General features: G+C 36.1%; 2 protein-coding genes across 2 annotated transcripts; both read left to right on the plus strand.

Annotated features, from left to right (window-relative positions):
• Window positions 1-7,919: 7,919 nt before the first annotated feature.
• FBXO30 (F-box protein 30) lies at window positions 7,920-16,139 on the plus strand. The gene is made up of 2 exons (XM_011959445.1): window positions 7,920-9,963; window positions 13,967-16,139. Exons 1-2 carry the CDS (start codon window positions 7,933-7,935, stop codon window positions 14,168-14,170), a joined length of 2,235 nt encoding a protein of 744 aa, XP_011814835.1. The 5' UTR covers window positions 7,920-7,932; the 3' UTR covers window positions 14,171-16,139.
• Window positions 16,140-21,982: 5,843 nt separating this feature from the next.
• On the plus strand, window positions 21,983-24,674 carry LOC105524255. Its single transcript, XM_011959446.1, has one exon. It carries the CDS (start codon window positions 22,233-22,235, stop codon window positions 23,331-23,333), a length of 1,101 nt encoding a protein of 366 aa, XP_011814836.1. The 5' UTR covers window positions 21,983-22,232; the 3' UTR covers window positions 23,334-24,674.
• Window positions 24,675-25,293: the final 619 nt, after the last annotated feature.

Consider the following 25,293-nt stretch of genomic DNA (forward strand, 5'->3'; position numbering starts at 1 on the left):
CGGTCGCGCTGAGAAGGCGTCCGTGGCGCTGGTGTCCGCGCCCGGCCGCATGCCGGGCCAGCCGTGGAGGTCAGCAAATGGCGACTCGAGCCCCGAGGGCACCGACCTCTGTGTTCCCCCTAGTTTGTGTGTCTGTGTAGTGGGAAGGGACGAAGGAGGAGTTAAACTTAGGGAACCCTAAGCTTCTTGTTCAATCTGGCTTTTAGAAACTTGGGTTCTTTGGGGACAAACGGGTTAAAGTAAGACTAGGGAGGCATCATCCACTATCTGCACGGGATGAGCAAAGTTGGTAACTTTTCCATTCATGGAAGTGAGAGGATCTTATCCTTAGCCTCGGTCGTTATTAAAGGGAAACTTCCTTATTTTGCAGACCTGAGGTTATTTGTGTTGTTCCAAGACCTGCACCTTGGAACTGCTTTGCTTGGAAGGGGTTTATAGAGCGCATGCTGAATTCAGAGTAATCTGCCAATATGTTTTTAACGTGTGTATTTGGGAGTATAGAGGCAAAGAGGCAGAACAGTATGTATTTACCATGGTCCTAGTACTCCATTTCCGTCTCCCTTTCTCTTGTTTTTCTTTTTGAGCCCTGTCGTAAGTCCCAAATAAAAGATGCTTGGGAACGAATTGACCTTTTATTCCATGATTACTTCGTTGACTCTGATCCAAGATGAAGTTATTTATGGGCATTATGATATCGGTGTAGATTAAGTTAAAACTCTTTTAATACAAAATCCCAAACTTTTTAAATTTCCATTTGCTCAATTTCAATACTGTTTGTTCTTTAGAGACCTATGTAAATTATATTAACAGGTTTTGCTTTTGCTCATACTAAGGTTTTCCAAAGCAGTCCAGTTGTTGACATGGCAAAAGGAAAAGAGTAGCATAAAATAAACCTTTAGGGTTTTTCAGAGGGTTAGATTTCAATATGCGGTTTCCGCTGAATCACTCTTCTTAATGCTTAGTCACTGTTTCTCATCACAGAAGTTTAATTGGGGGTAACATGGTGTTTTGCTAACTTTTTAAATTGCCAATTTGTTTTTACCTAGCACTGTAGTGCCGTGACGTAACTTTTTTTTTTTTTTTTAAATTCTGGAAATGGTGGAGTTTCGTGAATGCTATAAGAGAACTGAGGTTTCCAATATAGGCACACTTAATGTATACCAAGTGTACTAGGTATTTAATTTCAATCCAGTATTTCTCCCGGTCTAGCACTGGGAGACTTCTTCTAAAAAGTGTCCTAATATATCATTAAAAAGCAATATTATATAGGTAATGATAGCGTGTATAGAGAGGTACCTTAAGGTCACCAAAATAGGCATTGGTTAATGCTTACTGTTTGATATAACATGTTTCTAAGATGTGAATATTTTAATGGGTAAGCCCTATGCTATTCCGTATGATTTTGGATAAATCTTTTAATTCAGTTCCTAAGACTGCTTATTTGATAAAAGGAGTTAGTACATACTATAGAATGTCATTGTATTTGTAGAATTTTTTGACATAAAACAATTGAGTCAAAGGCTGTATAAAATGTAAATTAAATTCAAATTCAGTGTGATGAAATAGAGGAGACTGGACTTAAACAAGTTGCTTCTATATTTTAGGTAGGTAGATGTTAGATACAGACAAGCGGATCAGTTAAAACCCAGTCTATGAAAATCTTTTTTTTAAAAGAATGGGTAATGTTATTACTAGGTAGTTCCTCATATGATTGCATTTAATTAATGATCTCATAAAAATAATTACACTTACAATTTTTGTGTATGTAAGTGTGGCTGTTGTGCAAATCGAAGTACATCTGGTTTCTGAGAACTGCATGTTTATATCCTATTGGACATACACATAATTGTAAACAACCTTTATAAAGTTCTAGATTGTTTCCAGAGTAAAGTAATTGCCCCAAGGTCACTAAGCTGAGACTCCTTGGAAGCCCATTCCCCCATGTCGTGTTACCTGTTTTGATAAACTGAGTTCTGCCATTTGGGTGGATTATTTTTATCTGAGTATCAACTCAAATAGGTTCTAGTCTGAGTATTAAATATTTATTAATACTATTTCAGTTTCCTATGTAAGTCTATGATCGTTTCATTTGCTTATTTAGTGGAGAACATTGCAAATAGATTTCGCTTTAGAATATGCTACTCATGACCATGACCATATTTAGAAATGAAGAATATATGTTTTGATATATCTGGAACAATAAAACGTAAAAAAAAATCCGTATAATTAAATCATCCATTTTATAAATGAAAACGAAAGTTTAATAAAAGAATGTATACATTGTAATCCATTTAGCCATTTGGGATTGAAAGCTACTACTTTGAGTTGGTAATTTAAGGATAGTCTTTTTGATTTTGTCTAACCACTGCCCCCCAAACCCACCTCTTTTTAAACAGTAAGATAAGATGCCTAACTGAGGTATAGATTTATTATCATTTTTGAAGCTGAGTGCGTCTGATAAACAGTCAGTAGAGGTACTATGCACTAGTACCTCTGGACTTTACAAGGGATGAGATTTGCACTGGAAGAACTTATAACTGATTGCTAAATTTGAAATTTCATTTGTGGACTTAACTTGTAATAATGGTTAATTAATTGAGCAAATTTCTCTATAGTTTTATATCAGCCTTACATTGGAACAGTATATTACTGTTTTAAGTATATTTTATTTAATACCATGTTAATTGTAATACTAAGCTGTAGGCTGATAGCACTTCCTATTTTGAACTTCTTTTTCTCACACTCTATTCAGGCACCTTTGCATGTGTAGACCTTAATCTCTTCCTTTCTTTTTGAACCCAGTGCTTCTGTATTCATTTTTTTTTTCCAGTAATTGGTCTGCAGGTTTGATTAGGGAATTAAAATAGTAGAAAAATATAAGGTAAATGCTTCTTCCTGTGTTTCTCATATTATTATTATTATTTAAGATTTTAAAACAATGGAAGGTTGAAACTAACTTTCTCTGATTTGCTTTTTTGATAGATGATTTGTCTTACTCCATATATAATGCTTGAAACATATTACTTATGTGCTCAGCGTATGTTTGAGCACCATTGACTTTTTATGGCCAGTACAATGAAGTAATTTTGATTCAATTTGATTGATGCCAGATCTGTAACGTATTTTTATGTGGAATATGTAGTTTTCCATGAAATGAAGACTCTGATTTGTCCATTTAATTATTTTCTTATATTATAATTCTTCATGTATTTAACACAAATGAGTCTCTCATTGAGGCAGAATTTTGAATGTAGGGAACATAAGAATGAGACAGAGATGATTCTGACTTTCTTGGAGCTTATAGTTTTCCTGTGGAAATAGATATTAAACAAAACGATGACTTAGAGTTGTCACTAGTATTACCAGGGAAAAAGGCAGTGTGTAATGAGTACACACAATATGGGATCCATACCTTGTCTTTGGAGTATGTGGAAAAGGAACACATAAGCGGAGATTTAGGGTTGAGGCAGCAGGGGTGTGTGGGGAGGAAAAGATATGCGTATCTGTCTGTGTATTAGAGGTAAAGGCAGACGTTAGGAACAGCCTTGAAGCAGCAGGTTATTTTGAATACATTAGATGGCTCTTATATTTTAAAATCATGCTAATTTGCACTTCTTTATATTTACTTACCTCCTTATGTATTTTAATGAATTTTTAAAAATACTCTTTTGAGGGCAATGTATTTATGCCTTTAATGACAAGATCTCATTTCATTATATGGGAAAATGCCATGTCTTAGAACTATTTTTATGAATTGCTTGTCAGCCACAGAGTATGAGTTGGCAAAGAACTTCTCTTAGAGAAAATTGAAAGAATTGAAAACATTTGATGATTTACTAATATTTTCAGATCCAGCGAAACTTTTCCAATAATTTAAATTCAATGTGTAAATTATTAGAGATGTTAGTTGTTTTCTAGTGTGCCTGCTGTGTAACTGATAAATAAGAGATTGATGTTTTTCAACCTGTTCTACAGGATTTACAGGCAATTGCAAAATACTTTATAAAGGCACGTTTAATTTGATCGTAGTGGTCTTGATTAGGTGGAGGATGAATCTAGAAGAGTTTTAAATTCTGAAGCTGAGGGTTCTATTCTCAGAATACTCTTAGTATTGACTACTGTGTTTTCTTAATTTTTTTCTTAATATAGTTAATAGGAAAATGGAATTGAAATTCACTCCTCATTTGTATGGCTATTGTAAGAATTGTTAAATTTAGTAATGTAATGTTCCGTACACTTATACTGAGCATTATCTATGTAAATTATTCTTCAAATAATTTAAAACATATATATTCAAAGCAGAGTAAAATGCTATTATAATTGGAAGAGACCAAAAGACTTTCTTGACCACAAGAGTGATTAAGTACTGGGATAAACTACAAGCAAAGTTGTGTAATCTCCATTACTCACATAACATCTTAACATTGGATCACCAGTTACAGAAGTGCCGCCTTGTTTTTAAACTTTTATAAGTAAACATACCTGTTATTGTCCATGGATGTTGATTGGGCATGGAGCTAGAACGTATAGTCCTAGCTCTGCCACTTACTAGGTAGATGACCTTGGCAAATCACTTACTCTTTCTGAACCTCAGTTTCCTCCAGGTTGTTATAAAGACATGTAAAGAAGGATAAAATAGGCACATAATTACTGTTCTCTCTTCCTTCTAAGTCTACTTCAGAAAATAATAAATGTTATGAACTTGTTGCTATGAATGCTTTTTTAAAACCTTGTTCAAAGGGGGATGGATAGTGTAAAAGAGACTGTTTAACTGAAGCTTGACTACTTTCCTTCTACCTTTGAAAATTATGGCTGTTTTTGCTTTTAACTCAGACCCTGTTTCAAGCAGTCGCTATTTTAAGCGCTTTTGAATTAAGTGATATTTTTAAGATGTGTTTTCCCTGGTGGTGTCATGTGATGGTGTGTACAGTAACATAAAGTGTCCCTAAAAGTTCTGAGAGCACTGGTTACTTCTGTTGAAACTGCTTGTATTTTTAGGTTTCTCCCTTAGTAACAGTCAAGCTTGTAACCTTCAGCATGTGAGATCAGCTCAGTCTAGTTCTTGCAAAATAAGAAAGCTACAGCTGTTTTCACAATCTAATCACTCAGTAAGATTTGTTGTAATTCTTAATAAAGTTTCTCTTTAAATGTCCGGTTAATTTTCAAATGTTTGTCACTAGTCTTTTCCTATATGACTATTTTAGTATGTCTATTTTTATAGTTCTATACTTATCTTTAAAATTTATGAAGATAAACATTTAAAAATATTCAACTCATAATTTGTAATTTTTAACACAATTTAAAAATACAATTTTGTTGTTGAGTATGTACCTTGTCTTTTCTTTGACATCATTGAACACCATAATATCAACTTGGAACTTTTCTACTGAATCAAGAAAAACTCTGTTGATGATGATTCAGGTACACTTTTGTTCTTCTAGCTTGAGGAAACTCATGCCTCAACTGGAGAAAAAGATAATAGCAATTGAGGAGTGATTAATTAGTTACCTGGAACCAAGATAGATTTTATGGAAAACTATGTCATAGGGTTAACAATCTCTTATGCACTGAGGTGAAGAAAACAGGGGTAAGAATCACCTTCCTGTCCAGAAAATTCTTGTCTACTACAATGCAATTTAATTTTGGAAATGTTGAACTGAGTTGCCCGTGCCATATACAAGTAGAAATATATCATAAGTAATCCATTGTAGAGAGTGAAGAGGAGTTTGAAAGAGGAATCTGGGCAGGATGTATAGATGGATTTTCAGCATATGGTAATTGAAACTTTTGGAGAAAATGAAAACACCCAGGGAGAATGTACAGAATAAGCAAAAAAATGACACAAGCCCTGAAGAAATGCAATATTTAAGTAATTATTATTGAGGAATAGTTAAAACTAAGGGTAGAAGAAAGACTGGAGAGACATCATGAAAAATAAGAGGATGTAATAGTCCCAAAATAAGAGATTAGTCATCATCACAATACAATGGCCACAGAAGATGGGGTCTGGAAAAATATGCCCTCCAGATTTAGTATTGAGGTTCTCAGCAGAGCAGTTTTAATAGGGGTAGTAAAAATAGAACCAGAATAGAGAGTTAAAGGACATATAGGAGATTAGAAGTTTTTTGGTGGTATTTTTCTTTAGAAAGCTTGACTGGATAAGAAAAAAAAAATGGTGGCAAAGGGCGGATGTTATGTTATTATTTCAATTATTATTATCACTTTTTGAGACAGAGTCTCCCTCTGTCACCCACGCTGGAATGCGGGGGTGCACAATCATGGCTTACTGCAGCATTAATCTCCTGGGCTCAATTGAGCCTCCTGCCTTGGCTTCCCAAGTAGCTGGGATTACAGGTGCATGTCACTATGCCTGGCTAATTTTTTTGTTTTTGTTTTGTAGAGAGAGGGTCTTACTATGTTGTCCAGGCTGGTCTTGAACTCCAGGCCTCAAACGACCCTCCTATCTTGGCCTCCCGAAGTGCTGGGATTACAGGTTTGAGACACCATGACTATTATTTCAGTTTTTAAAAGTTAAATAATCTTTTAAGTTTTTATTGCTAATAGGAAACACGCCAGTAAAGAAGTTGATTATACTAAAAATACATTGAATAGACTCACTAATTGTAATTAAGTCAATATATTATGGTTAGACTTTTATTTTTGATATAAAACTTTTCTTTATAAAAGTTACAGTGCAAATTTTAAAGCAGGAAAGACTTAATCAGTTCATGTTATTTTATAGAACTATTTCTCTGCTTAAAATTCTCAGTGACTTCCAGTTGTAAAAGTGTGAACTCTTTAGAGCAGCATAAAGCACTCATCATGATTTGCCTTATTCCTTTCTGGCCTCATCTCTTACAGATACCTTGCATTTTTTCCCTGTGATTCAACAATACTAGGGAACTTGAGGTTTTGCTAATTCATGCTTTTTGGTATTTGCATTTGCTATTACTTCAGCATTGAATGCCTCTCGTTTTTACCAGTTTACCCTCCCGTACTTAAGACTTCTCTTTCAAGACTACTGTGAATTATTCTCTAATCCCTACTCATATTGATTATTATCTTCTCTATTGGTACCATTTTACTTCTGTCATATGGACCACATAAAAACGACACTTTTTACTGTCTTTGACATCTTGCTGTAGCTTTTTGAGAGGAGGCACTGTGACTTGCTAATCTTCATATTGCCACACCAAACACAGTGCCTGATCCATGATAAACAATAAATAGGCATTTAGTGAATGAATGTGACCCTCAAAAGTAAGTGATTTGCCCACAGCCACAGAGCTTGAGCTAGAACTTTTATATCTGGATAAATTCCTTGTATGTTCTAGTTAAGACTTAATTTGTTGCAGAATTTATTAAGGCATATATAGAAGGAAGGATTAATAGATGAAATCTTAAATGAATTCATTTAGAAGGGATAAAAAGAAAACTTCTAATAAAGTTTTAAATACATTCATGAAATTCATACTGTTCTCTTTTAGTAATATGAGGTCTCTGCAATGTCGGGTACAATCAAAATCAGTTTAGTTGAAATTAGAAAGATAAAAGTGAAAACACTCTGAAATCTAAAATGCACATTAACTTGTGTTTAACATTATATAGTATACAGTATTAGAATTTAAATCATATATTTTGAAACTTTTGCCCTTTTAGGCATATTGTTATATGGCATATAAAAATGAGCCCTTATGACATTCTATAGTACTGAATTGTTACTAGAATATAAGTGCTTATATCCTTTCAAGACATTGATTATATGTAAAATTAACTGGTTAAGTATGTTTATTTTATATATGTCATCCTAAAATAAACCAAGATATTAGATACATTAGTGATTTAATTATTAAACAATTTTGAAAAATCAACAACTTTTTGGCTAACTTCTTATCTTTTTCCATTTCATCAACCAGAGCTGTGCTAGCCATTATGGAGGAGCAGCTGCAGCATTCCCATTGTGTGAATTGTGTCAGTAGACGGTGCATGACTAGACCAGAGCCTGGGATTTCCTGTGATTTGATTGGTTGTCCATTGGTTTGTGGTGCAGTTTTCCATTCTTGTAAAGCTGAAGAGCATCGACTTTTATGTCCATTTGAACGAGTGCCTTGCTTAAATAGTGACTTTGGATGTCCGTTTACCATGGCCCGAAATAAAGTTGCTGAACATCTGGAAATGTGTCCTGCAAGTGTAGTGTGCTGTACTATGGAATGGAATCGATGGCCAGTTAGTTATGCAGACCGGAAATCATATGAAAATCTAAGCAGAGATGTTGATGAAGTGGCACAATTAGATATGGCCTTGGCTCTTCAAGACCAAAGGATGCTCTTAGAATCCCTCAAAGTAGCCACCATGATGTCAAAAGCAACTGATAAAGTATCCAAACCTAGAGAACAAATCTCAGTTAAATCAAGTGTCCCAGAAATACCACATACTAATGGTTTGGTGTCTGTTGATGAAGAATCTTATGGTGCACTTTATCAAGCTACTGTAGAAACAACCAGAAGTTTGGCTGCTGCTTTGGATATCCTGAATACTGCTACAAGAGACATTGGCATGTTAAATACAAGTATCCCAAATGACATGGATGAAGAGCAAAATGCGAGAGAAAGCTTAGAGGATCAAAACTTGAAAGACCAAGATCATCTTTATGAGGAGGAGATAGGAGCAGTAGGTGGAATTGACTACAATGACACAAATCAGAATGCCCAGTCTGAACAAAATGGTTCAAGTGATTTATTATGTGACTTGAATACAAGTTCTTATGACACTTCGGCTCTTTGTAATGGCTTTCCTTTGGAAAATATATGTACCCAGGTCATAGAGCAGAATCAGAATTTACATGGTGATTCAAAACAAAGTAACTTAACAAATGGAGACCGTGTGGCATCAGATGGCACTTCAAAACCTTCCAGCTCACTTGAGGTAGCAGCACAACTTAGGGAAATAATACCATCCAGTGCTTTGCCTAATGGCACAGTTCAGCATATCCTCATGCCAGATGATGAGGATGAAGGTGAATTGTGTTGGAAAAAAGTAGACTTAGGGGACTTGGAGAATGTAGATGTCTTATCTTTCAGTCATGCTCCTTCATTCAATTTTCTTTCTAATTCATGTTGGTCTAAACCAAAGGAAGATAAAGCAGTAGATACATCAGATTTGGAAGTTGCAGAAGATCCCATGGGCCTCCAAGGAATAGATCTGATCACAGCAGCGCTGCTGTTTTGTCTAGGAGATTCTCCAGGAGGTCGGGGTATATCTGATAGCCGCATGGCTGATATTTATCACATTGACGTTGGGACTCAGACTTTTTCACTTCCATCTGCAATATTAGCTACAAATACAATGGTTGGGGAGATAGCTTCAGCTTCAGCTTGTGATCATGCCAATCCACAGCTTTCAAATCCAAGTCCATTTCAGACACTTGGGCTGGATTTAGTATTGGAATGTGTCGCTAGGTACCAACCCAAGCAGCGTTCAATGTTTACCTTTGTGTGTGGACAGTTATTTAGAAGGAAAGAATTTTCTTCCCATTTTAAGAATGTGCATGGTGACATTCATGCTGGACTCAATGGCTGGATGGAACAGAGGTGTCCTTTAGCTTACTATGGTTGTACCTATTCTCAGCGTAGATTTTGTCCATCAATACAAGGAGCGAAGATTATACATGATCGCCATTTGCGGTCATTTGGTGTTCAGCCATGTGTATCTACAGTATTAGTGGAGCCTGCTAGAAACTGTGTGTTGGGATTACATAATGACCATCTAAGTAGTCTTCCTTTTGAGGTCTTGCAGCATATTGCAGGCTTTCTTGATGGCTTCAGTTTATGCCAGCTCTCATGTGTATCCAAGTTAATGAGGGATGTGTGTGGCAGCCTGCTTCAGTCTCGTGGCATGGTCATACTGCAGTGGGGGAAAAGGAAGTATCCAGAAGGAAATTCATCATGGCAGATAAAAGAAAAGGTTAGTGTAATCTTTACAGCCTTTTATTTGACATAAAGAGGGCTTTCGTAATACTGCTGAATTAATACAATTAATATCTTGTTGAGAAATTGACCATTCCCTAAAACTTACTAAATCAATGTGATGACAGAATTTTTTTAATGGAAATTAGTAATGAACTAGGATAGTTAGAATTGTTTGCCATAATTATAGGTTTACTAGAACTAGATTATAATCTAATATGGCAGAGACCACTTATGTTTCTCAATTTTTCTATAACAACTCTTTTTTGTTTGGATCCATTTTACCATCTTCTAATTTGCACTCCATCTGAAAAATTTGCATCATAAGATAATGGAGGAAGTAAGAAGAGGGTTTTTTTCCTGCTTGTAATTGTTTCTCCATTCTATGGCCATTTCGTTCTTAGGATTCGGTTGTTTCAGGTATAACCTAAATAGCGAGAGATGAGAAAAAGTTATAACTACGACTGTGGTCATATATTAAAGTGACCAGAGGAACATAAATGGATGAATGAGGAAATGCTTTAGGCTCGTGTGAGAAAACAGTAGGGCAGTAGGATTTGATATTTTGGGTGGTGACTCGGTTTAGTGAAGTCCAAAGAAGTGGTGCATACTGTATTGGAAACTTGAGCTGGAGATTTAGGCAGACCTAAGCAAATCCAAGCTACACCATTTTCCTTCTGTGATACGCTACTTTTGCTCAGCTTCTATTTGACACTACTCAGTAGGAACTGGAAGGCATTACAGATATCTTTGATTGAAGGTGTTTTTTATTTTTGAACACTTACAATATGAAACTTTTACATTTTCTAAAGTGGAAACAATTGTGATAAACTTTACATTTAGTTGCACAGCATTCAAACTGGTTACTTTATTTGTAGCACCTTGAGGTTTTCTTTCATTCATTGCACTGATTTTTCAGAATTCTACATCCACTTGGTTTCCCTGAGGCTTTGACCAATAAATGATCACACAAATTGTTTCATGATTTTTTTTTTCCAAAAGGGAATTTCTGATGGCAGAAAGTTTTTACCACTTGTGTTTGTGTGTATTTTTGTTTTCCCTATGATTTTGTATCTTTTCTTCTCTTTGGGATGGGACACTCTTAGTATGGTCTTTTTATCTTTGCCTACTAGTATTGACATATGGAGTGAGATTTTTTTTGGGGATTCTATAATCATTCCTGCAGAAAATCTCACCTACTCTTCAAATTTAACTCGCCATCGTTTATATAGATTACTCACACATCTGTATCCTAGCCATTTGCTCCACTGAACTCCCAGCCACTACACACAAGCATCTACTGGACATTTCCACTTGATTACCCTACAGCTTTCTCAAACTCAACATATCCAGCCTACTCCAGTCCTCCCCCTCTTAGTCTGAGAAACTGGCACCATCATCACCAAGTTTCCTAAACCAGGAATTTAGGAGTTATGTTGACTGCTTTTTCTCCCCCCTTTGTTTTTATTCAAGTAATCATGAAGTCCTGTTTATTTTGCCTTTCTCATACCTCTCAGGTTTGCTTCTCTGTTTGCACTGCCATTTCCCAAGTTCAGTCCCAACTTTAGTAGTCTCCTGGACTACAACAACAGCTTCCTTCTAACTGGGTTACTACTTCCATTTGGGCCCTTTTACAATATATACACAAGAGCTAATGTGATGTATATTTTCTTGAATACAATTCTTACACTGTCACTGCAGTGCTTAAAAACGTGTTTAATATTTGTTCATCACCCCGGGATAGAGTCCAGCTCCTTAATAAAACATTTGAGACTTTTCGTAATCTCATCTTTATCTTTTCACTTTCCTTTTCATTTTATACTGTAACCACATTGATTTACTGACAGTTCCCTAATGTTTTTTCTTGCATTAAGTCTTTAAAGTATGCCATCCCTAATACTCACACTTGAGCACCTGCAATATGCTACTCAGTGTGCGTTAGTACTTGTATTAACTTACATAATCCACTGTCCCCATTTTACAGACAGAGGTTAAGTAAGCTTGCCAACTAATTGACTTAGGAAACTGGTTTCTCCATCTTTTGATCTTCATCTTTCTTGCTGTGTCCTGCTTACTCTTCAGGTTTTACCTCCTGAAGATAGCTTCTTGGCACCCAAACCCTGACACCTTCTGAGAGTTGCACTGCTCTGTGTTCCTGTGGTGCTCCATTAAATACCTCTACTAAAGCACTCACTGTGCTGTTGTGAAATTGATTGATCAGTTTCAGTCACTAGACTATAAATTCCTTGAGAAGTGGGACTCTCAGGGAACCAAAATACTCCCTTGCATAGCAGCTACTGTGTAGTAGGCACTCAGTAAGTACTTGATGCGTACTTGGATGAAAGATGGATCCATTACTAAGAAACCTTGTAATCAGCAGGGGGAGTCATACATTTTCTTTTGCCTGCTTTTCCTAAGTTTGTTTCAGCAGACTCTCAGTTGTACGGAAGTAGAGAGACTGCCTGTCTCCATTGAATCTTTCAGCTAATTCACCTGCCAAAGCTTAAGGAAAACTCCTAATGCCTTTGTAGTTTTGTGAGCATAGGGAATGGTAAGGGAGGCTAGTGACATCTATACTATCACTAGGCCTTCACTGACTCTTGGGAAATTACTCCATAAAGGGTATTTGATCATAACCCTAAGGAGTATAGGGGGTACCCTTGTGCTGAACAATGGGGACTTTCTATTGGTAGTTGACAAATAATTGGTTTCCCACAAAATTTGAAGACATCTAGCCACCCGGAGAAGATACTACCTTGCTTTCCTGAGAAGCAATAAATGCTGAGGGTTTTGCTTAAATCTGGCACTCTCTAAAGCAGGGGTGTCCAATTTGTTGGCTTCCCTGGGCCACATTGGTAGAAAAAAATTGTCTTGGGCCACACATAAAATACACTAACTATAGCTGATGAGCTAAAAAAAAAAAAAAAATTCAGATAACGTTTTAAGAAAGTTTACGAATTTGTGTTGGACTGCGTTCAAAGCTGTCCTGGACCACATGCTGCTCACGGGCCCCGGGTTAGACAGGCTTGTTCTAAAGCATCTGCTGTTCAACGCATATAAATTGTTCCCTGTATCAACATTTGCCTGTTGATACACTTAGCAGGGATGCCTAGGCCTGTCCTGCCCCATTCATGCTTGTTATCTAGGTCTGTCCTGCTCTGCATTCATGCTTGTTACTTATGTTCAGGTAGCTATATGTTTCAGTTGTAAAGATGACGGGCATGGGGCACAGTCTTTGCTGGACTAATAATTTGACAGTGCTTTAGGGCCTAGAGCTGTTGGGTGGACAAAAGGGGAAGAAGCCAATATTTTTACCTACAGATATGAATAGGGATGGCAGGTGAATATTTTGCCTAGAAACATGTTTTACAATGATATGAACTAAAATAGGATCCACTTTATAAATATTATTTTTATATAAAATTTCAGAGCGATTTTGAACAAATCAAAGTACTTGAATATTATTAAGCACCTTTAGTACTTGAGAACAGCAGGAAAATAAGCTTACCTTGGCATACAATATTCTAGGATATTTTTTAGTACTGATAGTATAAATAGGAATGGGAGAGAAAAATCTGGAGGAAAAAAATAACACTTGCATTGTATCTCCAGAGTGTGGTTAGTTCTAGATAGCCAGTCGGAGAGTATGAAAGAATAGTGTGCAGTACATAATATTTTAGGGAATGGCTCTGAATTTGTGCAGTTTTAATTTTATAAAAATCATTTGGTAAGCCAGATTGGGGTGTGATTTTTAATACTGAGTTTTGTCTTTCATTGTTTTTAAATTTATTGAAGTCATAATGTCATGGAAGTGATTTACCTTGTAAATATTTGACAGATATATTTGTATCCAAAAGGATTTGCCAATTTTTAATTTTATAGCTATTTGAAACTTTATATTGGATGCTTCTGCAATAGCAGAAATGTACGCAGGAGCAAAAAGTGTGTTTTGATTCTCTACAAATTGACTTGTTGAAATCTAAAGTAGAATTTTCTTGTAGGTATGGCGATTTAGTACTGCATTTTGTTCTGTTAATGAATGGAAATTTGCTGACATCCTAAGCATGGCTGACCACTTGAAGAAATGCAGTTACAATGTTGTCGAGAAACGGGAGGAAGCAATCCCTTTGCCATGTATGTGTGTGACACGAGAACTCACTAAAGAAGGACGTTCACTACGCTCAGTTTTAAAACCTGTACTTTAAAAGTTGTAATTTTACTTGCACATATATGCAAGCACCTAGTATAATTTCTTTGTAATATGTGAAACTTTATTAATGTATTAAATATTACAACTAGCTAAATTTATTGTTACTATGTATATAATGTTTTGAAGTGACATCTATTTTTATAAAGTACTGTTTAGTTGGAAAAAGTTGCCTTAATGTTTGAAATGTGTGAAATTTGTGGAACTTGCTGGACAGGGTGATTTAATTTTTAGCTGCATAATTTTAAGAATTAGTATTTTCAGTGGTGTGCGTATTTTTGGCTCCTAAATTTTTGCTTCTTAAACTAAAAATATCCTGACCAATTTATTCCTTGTTTTCTGTGGGTTGCAACCCATGCAATCAAAAAGCAAAACTTTGATTCAGATTTTTTACAGCATAGGTTTTTCATATAAAAATATTCTCAATTTCTTAAGCACTGCCATAAGATCATTATAATGTTTTTGTTTTTTAGTGCTTCCCTATACAATTGTTAATGCACAAATGATCTCTAATATATACTTACATATGTAAAATCGTAATTAAAGTTTGGTAATGCAGTTTATCATGTTTTAAAAATAATCCACAAAGATGTTTTTAATCTCATATACTTACAGTTCAACACAGAGTGACCATGTGCAGCTTTCTTTTTTGTTAGATGCCACATCCAAAGACTCATCGCAGTGTGTTATATGACAGGACAATGCAAAAACAAGCAAACAAAAAGCAAGCCTGTGAATATACTGTAATTTGAAACTGCTCCTGGTATTACATATTTGCTGGATATCTAATGTTTTAAAAGATAATATACCTCATTTTAAGTTTGAATTGGGCATATTGTATAAATTTCAAATATTCAGAATGCAAAGGGCTTAACTATTAAATTTTTGCCTTTTGATGTTTATAAACATTACAACTGTGTTGTTTTAAGACATTTAAAAACATGAAATTTGTTATCTTTGTAAAATGACAATCATGTAGAAATGTGTTTTGGTTGACAATCTCTTTGAAACGTTTCCAAGTTAATTTCCCATAGGCTTCACCACCAAGAAAGGAAGAATTGCATCTTTGCGTAATGGTCAAGGTATAATGCAAAAATATACCTATTCTTGAAGTAGTTTATTATAGTTTTCAAATTGATTTATACCATTATTAACCTGATGTGGTCTGCTTAAAAAATGAATATATCAGTGTTTAGAAATAAATTGCAGAGGTGGGGATATATACTTAAACAATTTGTCTTTAGCATTTGGTAGTCTGAAATGGTGACAGATTACTTGTTAAAATTGTGAAAACTCTGTTGTGTCCTCTCTTCCTACATTTGTCCCTGAGAGTGCTCTATGATTACTAGGTTCTTGATTCCCATATATGGCAATCGGGCAGAGGCGTTCCTTGGGCATTAGAGAGTTCTGAAGCTTAAGATTTGTTTTGGTTGAGTCAAGTCCTTAGTACAGTTGAAAAATATAGCATTAAAGACTAATCAATTGTTTTGCCTCACCAGTCATTTTAAATAGTAGAGTACTTATTTCTCAGTGCTTAAAATTTCTTTCTCAACTGTGAGATTGAATAAACAGTCTGTATTTCTGTGAAAAACAACAACAAAAAATATAATACCATAAAATATAACTCGACCTTTTAAAGTTTTGCTGAAGAATGTGTCTGTGGTTAGGATAGCACAAGCATTAACTTCTGTTTTATAGTTATGCTTTTTAAAATTCATTGGTTTTAAATTTAGACTTCTTATTTCCACACTGGATTATGAGATATTTAATAATTTTCCACCTTATATTTCTTTTACACATTTTGCTGTTCTCTTTTTTGTTATTATTATGCCACCATACCATTTTGTTAAAATGTTTTCTTTGTGAAACATTTGTTCAAGTTCTAATAAAATTAATATTTTCCCTTAACATGGCTCAATAACTTTAAAAGGTTCATTTAAATAAAATGTTAATACTTGTTTGACAAATTCCAACACAATCATATTGTTTCTGTAGTGTGGGTTTTCTGCATGTTATGGTAGTTGTTGATTATCATTGCTCACACATGTTTTACTAGTGAACCTTAATTTTTTAAAAATATGAGACACTCATTAGTTAGCTTTCTCTGATCGTTCAGTGTCTCGAAAGTAATACCACCTAAGTTCACTGAAAGGCGGAAGAGTTTCTAGCATGGTTATATCTCTAAAAGTTGTCATGGAAACTATCTGTCTCTCCTCTTAAGTATGAAAAGGTTTGTATGTTGGCCTAATAGATTGTACTTTGAGAAGTCACCATTGATTCCTTAGTCTTTCCTAAATAGCAAGGTAAAAGGCAAGCATCAGGATGGAGGGAAGTATTTGAATTCACTTTTATCCTCTGCCTCCTTCCCCAATACTGCCTGTTAGCTTAATCTTTCTGCCTCCCTTCCTCTCCCTTTCCCTTTTTCTCCCTTTCTCACTCTTTTTTACTAGATTTTGAGACTCACAGATCTTACAGCAGTGGTTCCTAAAGTGTGGTCCTTGGACCAGCAGGAACATCAACACCTAGAAATTTGTTAGAAATGCAGATTATTAGGCTTCTCTCCAGACTTAGTGAATCAGGAACTCTGGGGTGGGACCCAGGAATCTGTTTTAACAAGATCTCCAGGTGATTCTAATGCACAGTAAAGCGTTAGAACTTAGAGGGAAGCCTGGGTCATGTCAGCTACACTCTGGTGCATTACTGGAGTGGATATATGTGTGTACCTGTGTGTGTTTGTATAAATATATGTGTAATCAAAAATTGAGAGTGATGGTAATTTATTAATGGTTAAACTATATATGTTGTCTCAATTTTACAGCCATATGACAAAATACACTGGGTACTGTAGTTGTTGGACTTGTATTCTTTAAATTAGTCTTTACTAGTATTTAAAATTTTACTAGTGTTTCTTCTGTTCAAGGTAAATTGCAGTGCAAATTTTAGTTCATTAGTGGTAACACTTAGCCTAGTCATCTCATTCTCTTGTTTAGTTGTTGTGTAGAGTCGTGAACATATTCAGATTGTAGGGTAATCGAAGAGTAGAAGTAGACAAATACTGGATTAAATCCTACAAAAATATTTTTAGGGATCTTTTCAACCCTATCAATACGATGTTTTGAAAGATTGGATCTCTTGTTTATAGTAGTATAGAACCTTTTCTGATCTTTTTGACTCTGTGCTGCCTATCTCATCAATGTTGTTGCTATTTATATCTGTCCTTTAACATTGGATGTTGGGATCTTAGTAATGTTGATGATAATAGGATTTTCAGCAAAACTTCCATATCCCTTGAAGATATGGTAGCTTATATTACTATATTGATAACAGTTTTACCTGTGGGGATTTGACTAGTTTTAGGTGTTTGGAAGCAAAAGAGGTTTCTTCATGTTTTGCATCCCAACCTGAAAAGACATGGGGTTTATTAATTTTAAAATTTCCTAAGGAAAAATTATTCAAATATTTTAAAATGTGTTTGTTTTGTGCATGACATACCACATTGGTGATATGATTGTGATTGGAGCTTACAGAGTTGGTTGTTTAGAAGTGCAGTAGAAATAAAGCAATTGGCCCTTATTCTCTGGACAAACTTTTGATGGAAATAATTTCTCTGATAGGTCTTTGACTGGTTATCTAAATGTTGCTGTAAGTAGTCTTACTTAAGATGCTCATAAGGTCTAGGAAGCAGAGAATATTAGTTATACCTTTATCAACTCATCAGTGACTTGTTTCATGGTGTTTAAGATAATTTAATAATGGGAATTTAATTGAATTCAGCAAAGATCAACTCTAATGAAGTCCTTTCTAAATAAGGGGAAAGGAAAGATGGTTTGCTTTTGAAGTCATCTTTTACATAATTATTCCCTTTATTTAAAAGATTAAAGTGAGATCAAGAGATAAAACCTTTCAAATTTGAATTTTATGGATGAGAAAACAGGTACTCAAAATTTAGGCAGTGATTAGTGTACCAGGATATTTGAGAGAGAATTATGTCCTTACATGGATCACTTTTTCACTTTACAAATGCAGGAAGAAAAGAGACATTTAGATGTAAGGAAATTTGGAAAATGTTGTCTAGGATATTTGATTCTTACTGCTTTGGAAAGCATTTTGGGGCAATACCAAAAGGAAACAGACTAACCAAGTGTGGTATGTTGCTCTGAAAATGTTTGCGAAACTAGGGCCTCTTGCTGAATTTTACAAATAGGTTATTGCATCTATGATTAAACTTTTTAAATAAATTGCTTATGCATATGTTTATTTGACATATATAATCTTCATAATTGGCCAGTACACCTTGAGATGTATTAATGGCGATACATCTTGAGGTGTTTTGTTACCTTAGCACATTTCAAAACTGGCATTTTGTATTCAGATTGTTTTATATTTCAGTGTATTATGTGGACAGTGACTTTTCATTAATAAACTACAAAGAAATGGGTTATAAGGAAGATTCATGAACATGCTGTATAGAAATATAGTAAAAATTCATTGATGCAAAGTCCTTTTTTAAAAATAATTTTCAATCTTTTTGATATGCTGGACGGAAGCTTCTGTCTTTTACTATGAAGAAAACAGTTCTGAAGTGAACTGACAACATAAGGCAAATACTGGGTAAAAATTTAAACATCTCCAAAATCATTAACCCATTTGTGTGCAAGTATTAGGGAATGGTTCTTCAATACGTAGCTAGTTCTTGTGGTGGTTAATAGTTCGTGTGTTTGAAAGTAATAAAACTGCATTTGTGTTGAACTCTTAAAACCAATTAATTAGGTCACTTGCTCCTAACAAAGGCAAATTCATCAGATTTAACTTCTACCCTTTTCTAATATAAATTTTTAGAAATTTTGTTTCTCAGATGTAAGGCAAATAGGTTGATATATTTGTTTATTCTTTGACAGAGAAACTGACTAGAGTTAGCTTTTTAATACCCCTTCCAGTCAAAAAGTAACATTGTTATATTTCGTTTTAAAATCATACCATTTTACAGTATAATCATACTGCACTGCCATTATCTATTTGCTGGTATCTATATACTATAATTATGGGGCCATCTAGGTAGAAACCATATCTTATGTGGCTTTGCATCCCTGTCCCTAGCTGAGGGTCTTACAAACATACAGTGATATGGTTTGGCTGTGTTCCCACCAAATCTTGTCTTGAATTGTAACTCCTCAATTCCCACATGTTATGAGAGGGACCTGCTGGGAGGTAATTGAATCATGGGGCAGGTCTTTCCCATGCTATTCTCATGATAGTGAATAAGTTTTAAAGTCTGATGACATAAGAACAGTAACAATTTGTTAATATTCAAAAGATTTAAGTTGAAAAAAAAGGGGTCCTGCACTCTGCTGTCCTAGGATATTTTTTTTCTGTTGAAATCCTCCTTTCCATATTGTCATTATTGCTTCTTTATCCCATGACTTCAGTTTTCTGGTGAGGTGACCCTGAATTTAGTCATTTTGGTCAGTAGTTTTAGATTTAAGTAACTTATTACACTTGTTTTAAAGTCTCAGCTCACCCATGAAGAAACAAATTTTTTTTTTCATTTTTTTCTTCAAAAATCAGCAAGTATTGCTGAATCTAACAAGTATCAGCATTCAGATTTAACCATGTTATTTGATTGAAAGAAACCAAACCATGGAAATAATGGGCACTGTACCTGCTCAAGAGTAAAATGACCCAATGAATAATTATGTCATCTGGATGTCTTTTATATCAATTGATGACTTTTTAAAAGATCTGTCTTTTAAATAAAATATGGAAAGAACAGTATTGGTCCCTACAACATTCCAATAGCTTTGTCATGACAGCCATGACATATGAAATAAGTTACTCTGAATGGCTAATAATTCGGTGGACATGAATTCTAAAGATTTTTATTTGCACTTAAAATGTTAAAGTAGTATTGTTCATTTGATCAATGTTTGAATACCAGTCAGTATTGAAAACTTTTAACTGCATTCTGAAAGGTCATTGCACAGATTCACTTACCTCAGATGTCGTTTAGCTTCCTTTTCTCATGATTTACATAAATGTTGTTACCTTAAATGCAGAAAGATGTGCTATTCTTTGGAGGATAAAAAACCTAAGTGAATGAAGCTAGACACAAAAGGCTACATCTTATATGATTTCATTTATATGAAATATTCAGAATAGGTAAATTCATAGAGATAAATCAGATTCATGGTTGCTGGGGGAGGGGAAGTAACTGCTTCATGGGTATGGGGTTTTCTTTTGGATTGATGAAAATATTGTAGAACAAGATAGTGGGGATTGTTGCATAATATTGTGAATGTGCCAAAATGCCACTGAATTGTATACTTTAAAATGGTGTATTTGATGTATATGTTATTACAATTAAAAGAATTTGGTATTTGCAGTCATTACCAAAGCCAAAAACTAGTGTTCTCAACGTTTGTGAAATGCCCAAACCATGGTTTAGAATTAATTTATAGCATTAGTAACATGACAAATATATTCAGCTTAAAGTTCTCGTAAAATTTGTGAATCCCATCATAGAAGTACCCCTGACAGCAGCAGAAATAAAGCTGTAATTCATCAAAATTTCCTTATATTTAATACTTCTGTGACTGAGTAATTGACTTCTGTGTCAATGTTTATTTTTTATCTTTTGAAAATTTTTATGATTCCTTGTGGCACATCTCAAACATACTTTTTAAAGATGTGATTTTAAAATCATGCTTTGAAAAAAATTTGTAATTTTCAAGGTGTTTTTTTTTTATAGTTTTATACTTTGTTTCTTTTAAAGAACAAATGCAACTTGTATTAGAGTAAGACTAAATAAATTGTACTGATGTGTACATTTTTATGCCTTTGTATTGTCTTGTGGGAAAAAAACTATTTGAATCTTAAGATTGATAGGGACTCTAATGATCATTTAGTTTCTCATTTTATATTTGGAGAAATTGAAGCTGAGGTTATCAGTGTGTCATTCATTTAACAAGCATTTATTGAACACTCATGCCAAGTAATGTGTAGGCTTGGCTCTGGAAGGTTATTTCATGCTTGAAAGTTTCACAGGTAATTTCTTTTTTTCTTCTTTTTTCTTTCATCATCTAGTAACTATGCCAGACACATGGACAAACGGACAAGTTTCAGAGGAAGGGAGGTTTATGCATAGAATCACTTTAAGTGGTTCTTCTCATAATTCTTCTCCAAACATCTTAAAGAGATGTTCTTCATCACAGTAAAGCACACATGATCATAAGTAGTCTGCTACTTAAGTACATAAGTCATACTACTTTCATGACTTTGGGAAGGGAGTATTTTTGAATCACTTTAAACCAATTATTTTCCATTGTTCTAAGGAGCCAGCTTCATACTGTTGGTTCAAATCAATCTGTAAAGAAAAGTTAAATTGCTTTGCAGATAACAGTGCCTCTCATATAGTTGGGGGTATATATGTGAAAGGGTGTATATGCTTTTTGCATATACATAGATATGTATTATCTATATGCTGGTATCTATATACTATGATTATGGGGCCATCTAGGTAGAAACCATATCTTATGTGGCTTTGCATCCCTGTTCCTAGCTGAGGGTCTTACAAACATACAGTGATATGGTTTGGCTGTGTTCCCACCAAATCTTGTCTTGAATTGTAACTCCACAATTCCCACATGTTATGAGAGGGACCTGCTGGGGAGTAATTGAATCATGGGGGCAGGCCTTTCCCATGCTATTCTCATGATAGTGAATAAGTCTCATGAGATCTGATGGTTTTAAAAACGGGTTTCCCTGCATGTGCTCCTTTCTTTGCCTGCTGCCATCTATGTAAGACATGACTTGCTCCTCCTTGCCTTCCACCATGATTGTGAGGCTTCCCCAGCAACGTGGAACTGTAACTCCATCAAGCCTATTTTTCTTCCCAGTCTCAGATATATCTTTATCCATAGCATGAAAATGGACTAATACAGTAAATTGGTATCAGTAGAGTGAGACGCTGCTGAAAAGATATCCAAAAATGTGTTAAGTGACTTTGGAACTGGGCAACAGGCAGAAGTTGGAACAGTTTGGAGGGCTCAGAAGAAGACAGGAAAATGTGGGAAAGTTTGGAACGTCCTAAAAACTTGAAGAATGACTTTGACCAAAATGCTGATAATGATACGGACAATGAAATCCAGGCTGAGGTGGTTTCAGATGGAGATGAGGAACTTACTGGGAACTGGAGGAAAAGTAGCTCTTGTTATGTTTTAGCAAAGAGACTGGTGGCATTTTGCCCCTGGCCTAAAGATTTGTGGAACTTTGAACTTGTGAGAGATGACTTAGGGTATCTGGTGGAAGAAATTTCTAAGCAGCAAAGCATTCAAGAAGTGACTTGGGTGCTGTTAAAGGCATTTAGTTTTGTAAGGGAAGCAGAGCATAAAAGTTTGGAAAATTTGCAGCCTGATAATGTGATAGAAAATAAAATCCCATTTTCTGTAGAGAAATTCAAGCTGGCTGCAAAAATTTGGATAAGTAATGAGGACCTGAATATTAATCCCCAAAACAATGGGAAAATGTCCCCAGGGCATGTTGGAGGTCTTCACAGCAGCCCCTCCCATCACAGGGCTGGAGGCCTAGAAGGAAAAAAATGGTTTCAGGGGCTGGGCCCAGGGCCCCCTTGCTCTGTGCAGCCTAAGGACTTGGTGCCCTGCGTCCCAGCCACTCCAGCCATAGCTAAAAGGGGCCAAGGCACAATTTGCGCCATTGGTTCAGAGGGTACAAGCCCCAAGGCTTGGCAGCTTCCACATGGTGTTGAGCCTGCAGGTGCACAGAAGTTGAGAATTGAGGTTTGGAACCTCTGCCTAGATTTCAGAGGCAGAAAAGCCTGGATATGCCAGGCAGAAGTTTGCTACGGGGACAGGGGCTCCATGGAGAATCTCTGCCAGGTAGTGCAGAAGGGAAATGTGGGGTCAGAGCCCCCACACAGAGTCCCTACTGAAGCACTGCCTAGTGGAGCTGTGAGAAGAGGGTCACCGTCCTCCAGACCCCAGAATGGTGGATCCACTGACAGCTTGCACTGTGCACCTGGAAAAGCCATAGACAATGCCAGCCCACGAAAGCAGCCAGGAGAGGGACTATATCCTGCAAAGCCACATGGGTGGAGCTGCCCAAGACCATGGGAACCCAATTCGTGCATCGGCATGACCTGGATGTGAGACACGGAGTCAAAGGAGATCATTTTGGAACTTTAAGATTTGACTGCCCCACTGATTTTGGACTTGCATGGGGCCTGTAGCCCTTTGTTTTGATCAGTTTCTCCCATTTGCAATGGGTGTATTTATCCAATGTCTGTACCCCCATTTCATCTAGAAAGTGATTAACTTGCTTTTGATTTTACTGGATCATAGGTGGAAGGGACTTGCCTTGTCTCAGATGAGGCTTTGGATTTTGGCCTTTTGAGTTAATGCTGAAATGAGTTGAGACTTTGTGGGATGTCTGGGAAGGCATGATTGGTTTTGAAATATGAGGACATGAGATTTGGGAGGGACCAGGGGTGGAATGATGTGGATTGGCTGTGTCCTCACTCAAATCTCATCTTGAATTTTAACTCCCACAATTCCTACATGTTGTGGGAGGGACCCAGTGGGAGGTAATTGAATCATGAGGGTGGGTCTTTCCCATGCTGTTCTCGTGATAGTGAATATGTCTCATGAGATCTGGTGCTTTTAAAAATGGGAGTTTTCCCCACACAAATTCTCTCTTTTCTTGTTGCCATCCATGTAAGTTATGACTTGCCCTCCTTGCCTTCTGACATGATTGTGAGGCTTCCCCAGCCACGTGGAACTGTAAGTCCATTAAACCTATTTTTCTTCTCAGCCTCGGGTGTGTCTTTATAAGCAGCATGAAAACGGACTGATACAGAAGGCATTCAATAGAGGTTTGTTAATCTGATAATGAAAAATGATTGAATAATTTAGTGTTGTGTCAGTTAGCTTTTGCTGCATAACATGAAATCCTAAAAGTTTGTTGTTTAAGCAACAGTATAATTAGCTCATGATTGGTTGGCTCAGCATTTCTGGTTGGCCTGACCTGGCTGATGTCTTCCTAATTGGCTCACGTCCATGGTCAGCTGATGGGTCGGCTGGAGGTTAGATGATCTAAGACCACCTTACACATCTGGCAGTTGGCAGGCTGTTGGCCAGGGTTATGGGGATGATTACACCATGTGTCTCTCATCATCCATCAGGCTAGCCCAGGCTTATTTGCAGGGTAGTAACAAGAACAGCAAGAGTGTAAGCCCCTATGTTCAACCCCTTTCCAAGCCACTGCTCGTCACATTTATTAATGTCCCATTTTCCAAAGCAGTCACATGGCCAAACCCAGATTCAGGGGGTGGAGAAATAGGCTCTATACCCTTTGATGGAAGGAACAGCAAAGTCACAGTGCAAGTGAGTATGTGTATAGGAATAAGAAGAATCATACCTATTTAAGTCTACCATAAATGTTGAGAAAATTTTTGCTTAATCTACCTGAATGTTAAAAACTAGAGTCAATTCAAAATCAGAACTATCTTTTGCCTCTTTTTTTCAAACTGTAAAGCTAGTGTTTTAGTCTGGGTTCTCCAGAACGACTAAGAGATATCTGTCTGTCTATCTGTCTATCTATCTATCTATCTATCTATCTATCTATCTATCTATCTATCTATCATCTATCTAGAGAAATTGACTTACTCAATTGTGGAAGTTGAAAAGTCGCATGATAGGCCATCTGCAAGCTAGAGAGCCAGGAGATCCAGCAGCCTGGAGGACCAGGATGTCCAGTAGCCTGGATCATGTTTGAAGACTTCACAACCAAAGAAGGGAAGATGATGGTGTAACTCTCAGTATTAGGCTTAAGGCCTGAGAGCCTAGGGGACTGCTGGTATGAGTCCAGGAGTCCCAAAGCCAGAGAACCTGGAGATCTGATGTCCAAGGGCAGAAGATAAAGGGTGCCCAAGCTCCAGAAGAGAGAGAGAGAGAGAGCAAGAATTCCCCCTTCCTCCATGTTTTTGTTTTATCCAAGACCCCAGCTGATCAGATGGTGCCTACCCACATTGATGGCAGATTATCCCTACTCAGTTCAATGACTGAAATGGCAATCTCCACTGGAAACACCCTCATGGACATACATAGGGCA

This window comes from Colobus angolensis, unplaced genomic scaffold, assembly GCF_000951035.1.
Source record: "Colobus angolensis palliatus isolate OR3802 unplaced genomic scaffold, Cang.pa_1.0 Scaffold493, whole genome shotgun sequence".
Lineage (NCBI taxonomy): Eukaryota > Metazoa > Chordata > Mammalia > Primates > Cercopithecidae > Colobus > Colobus angolensis.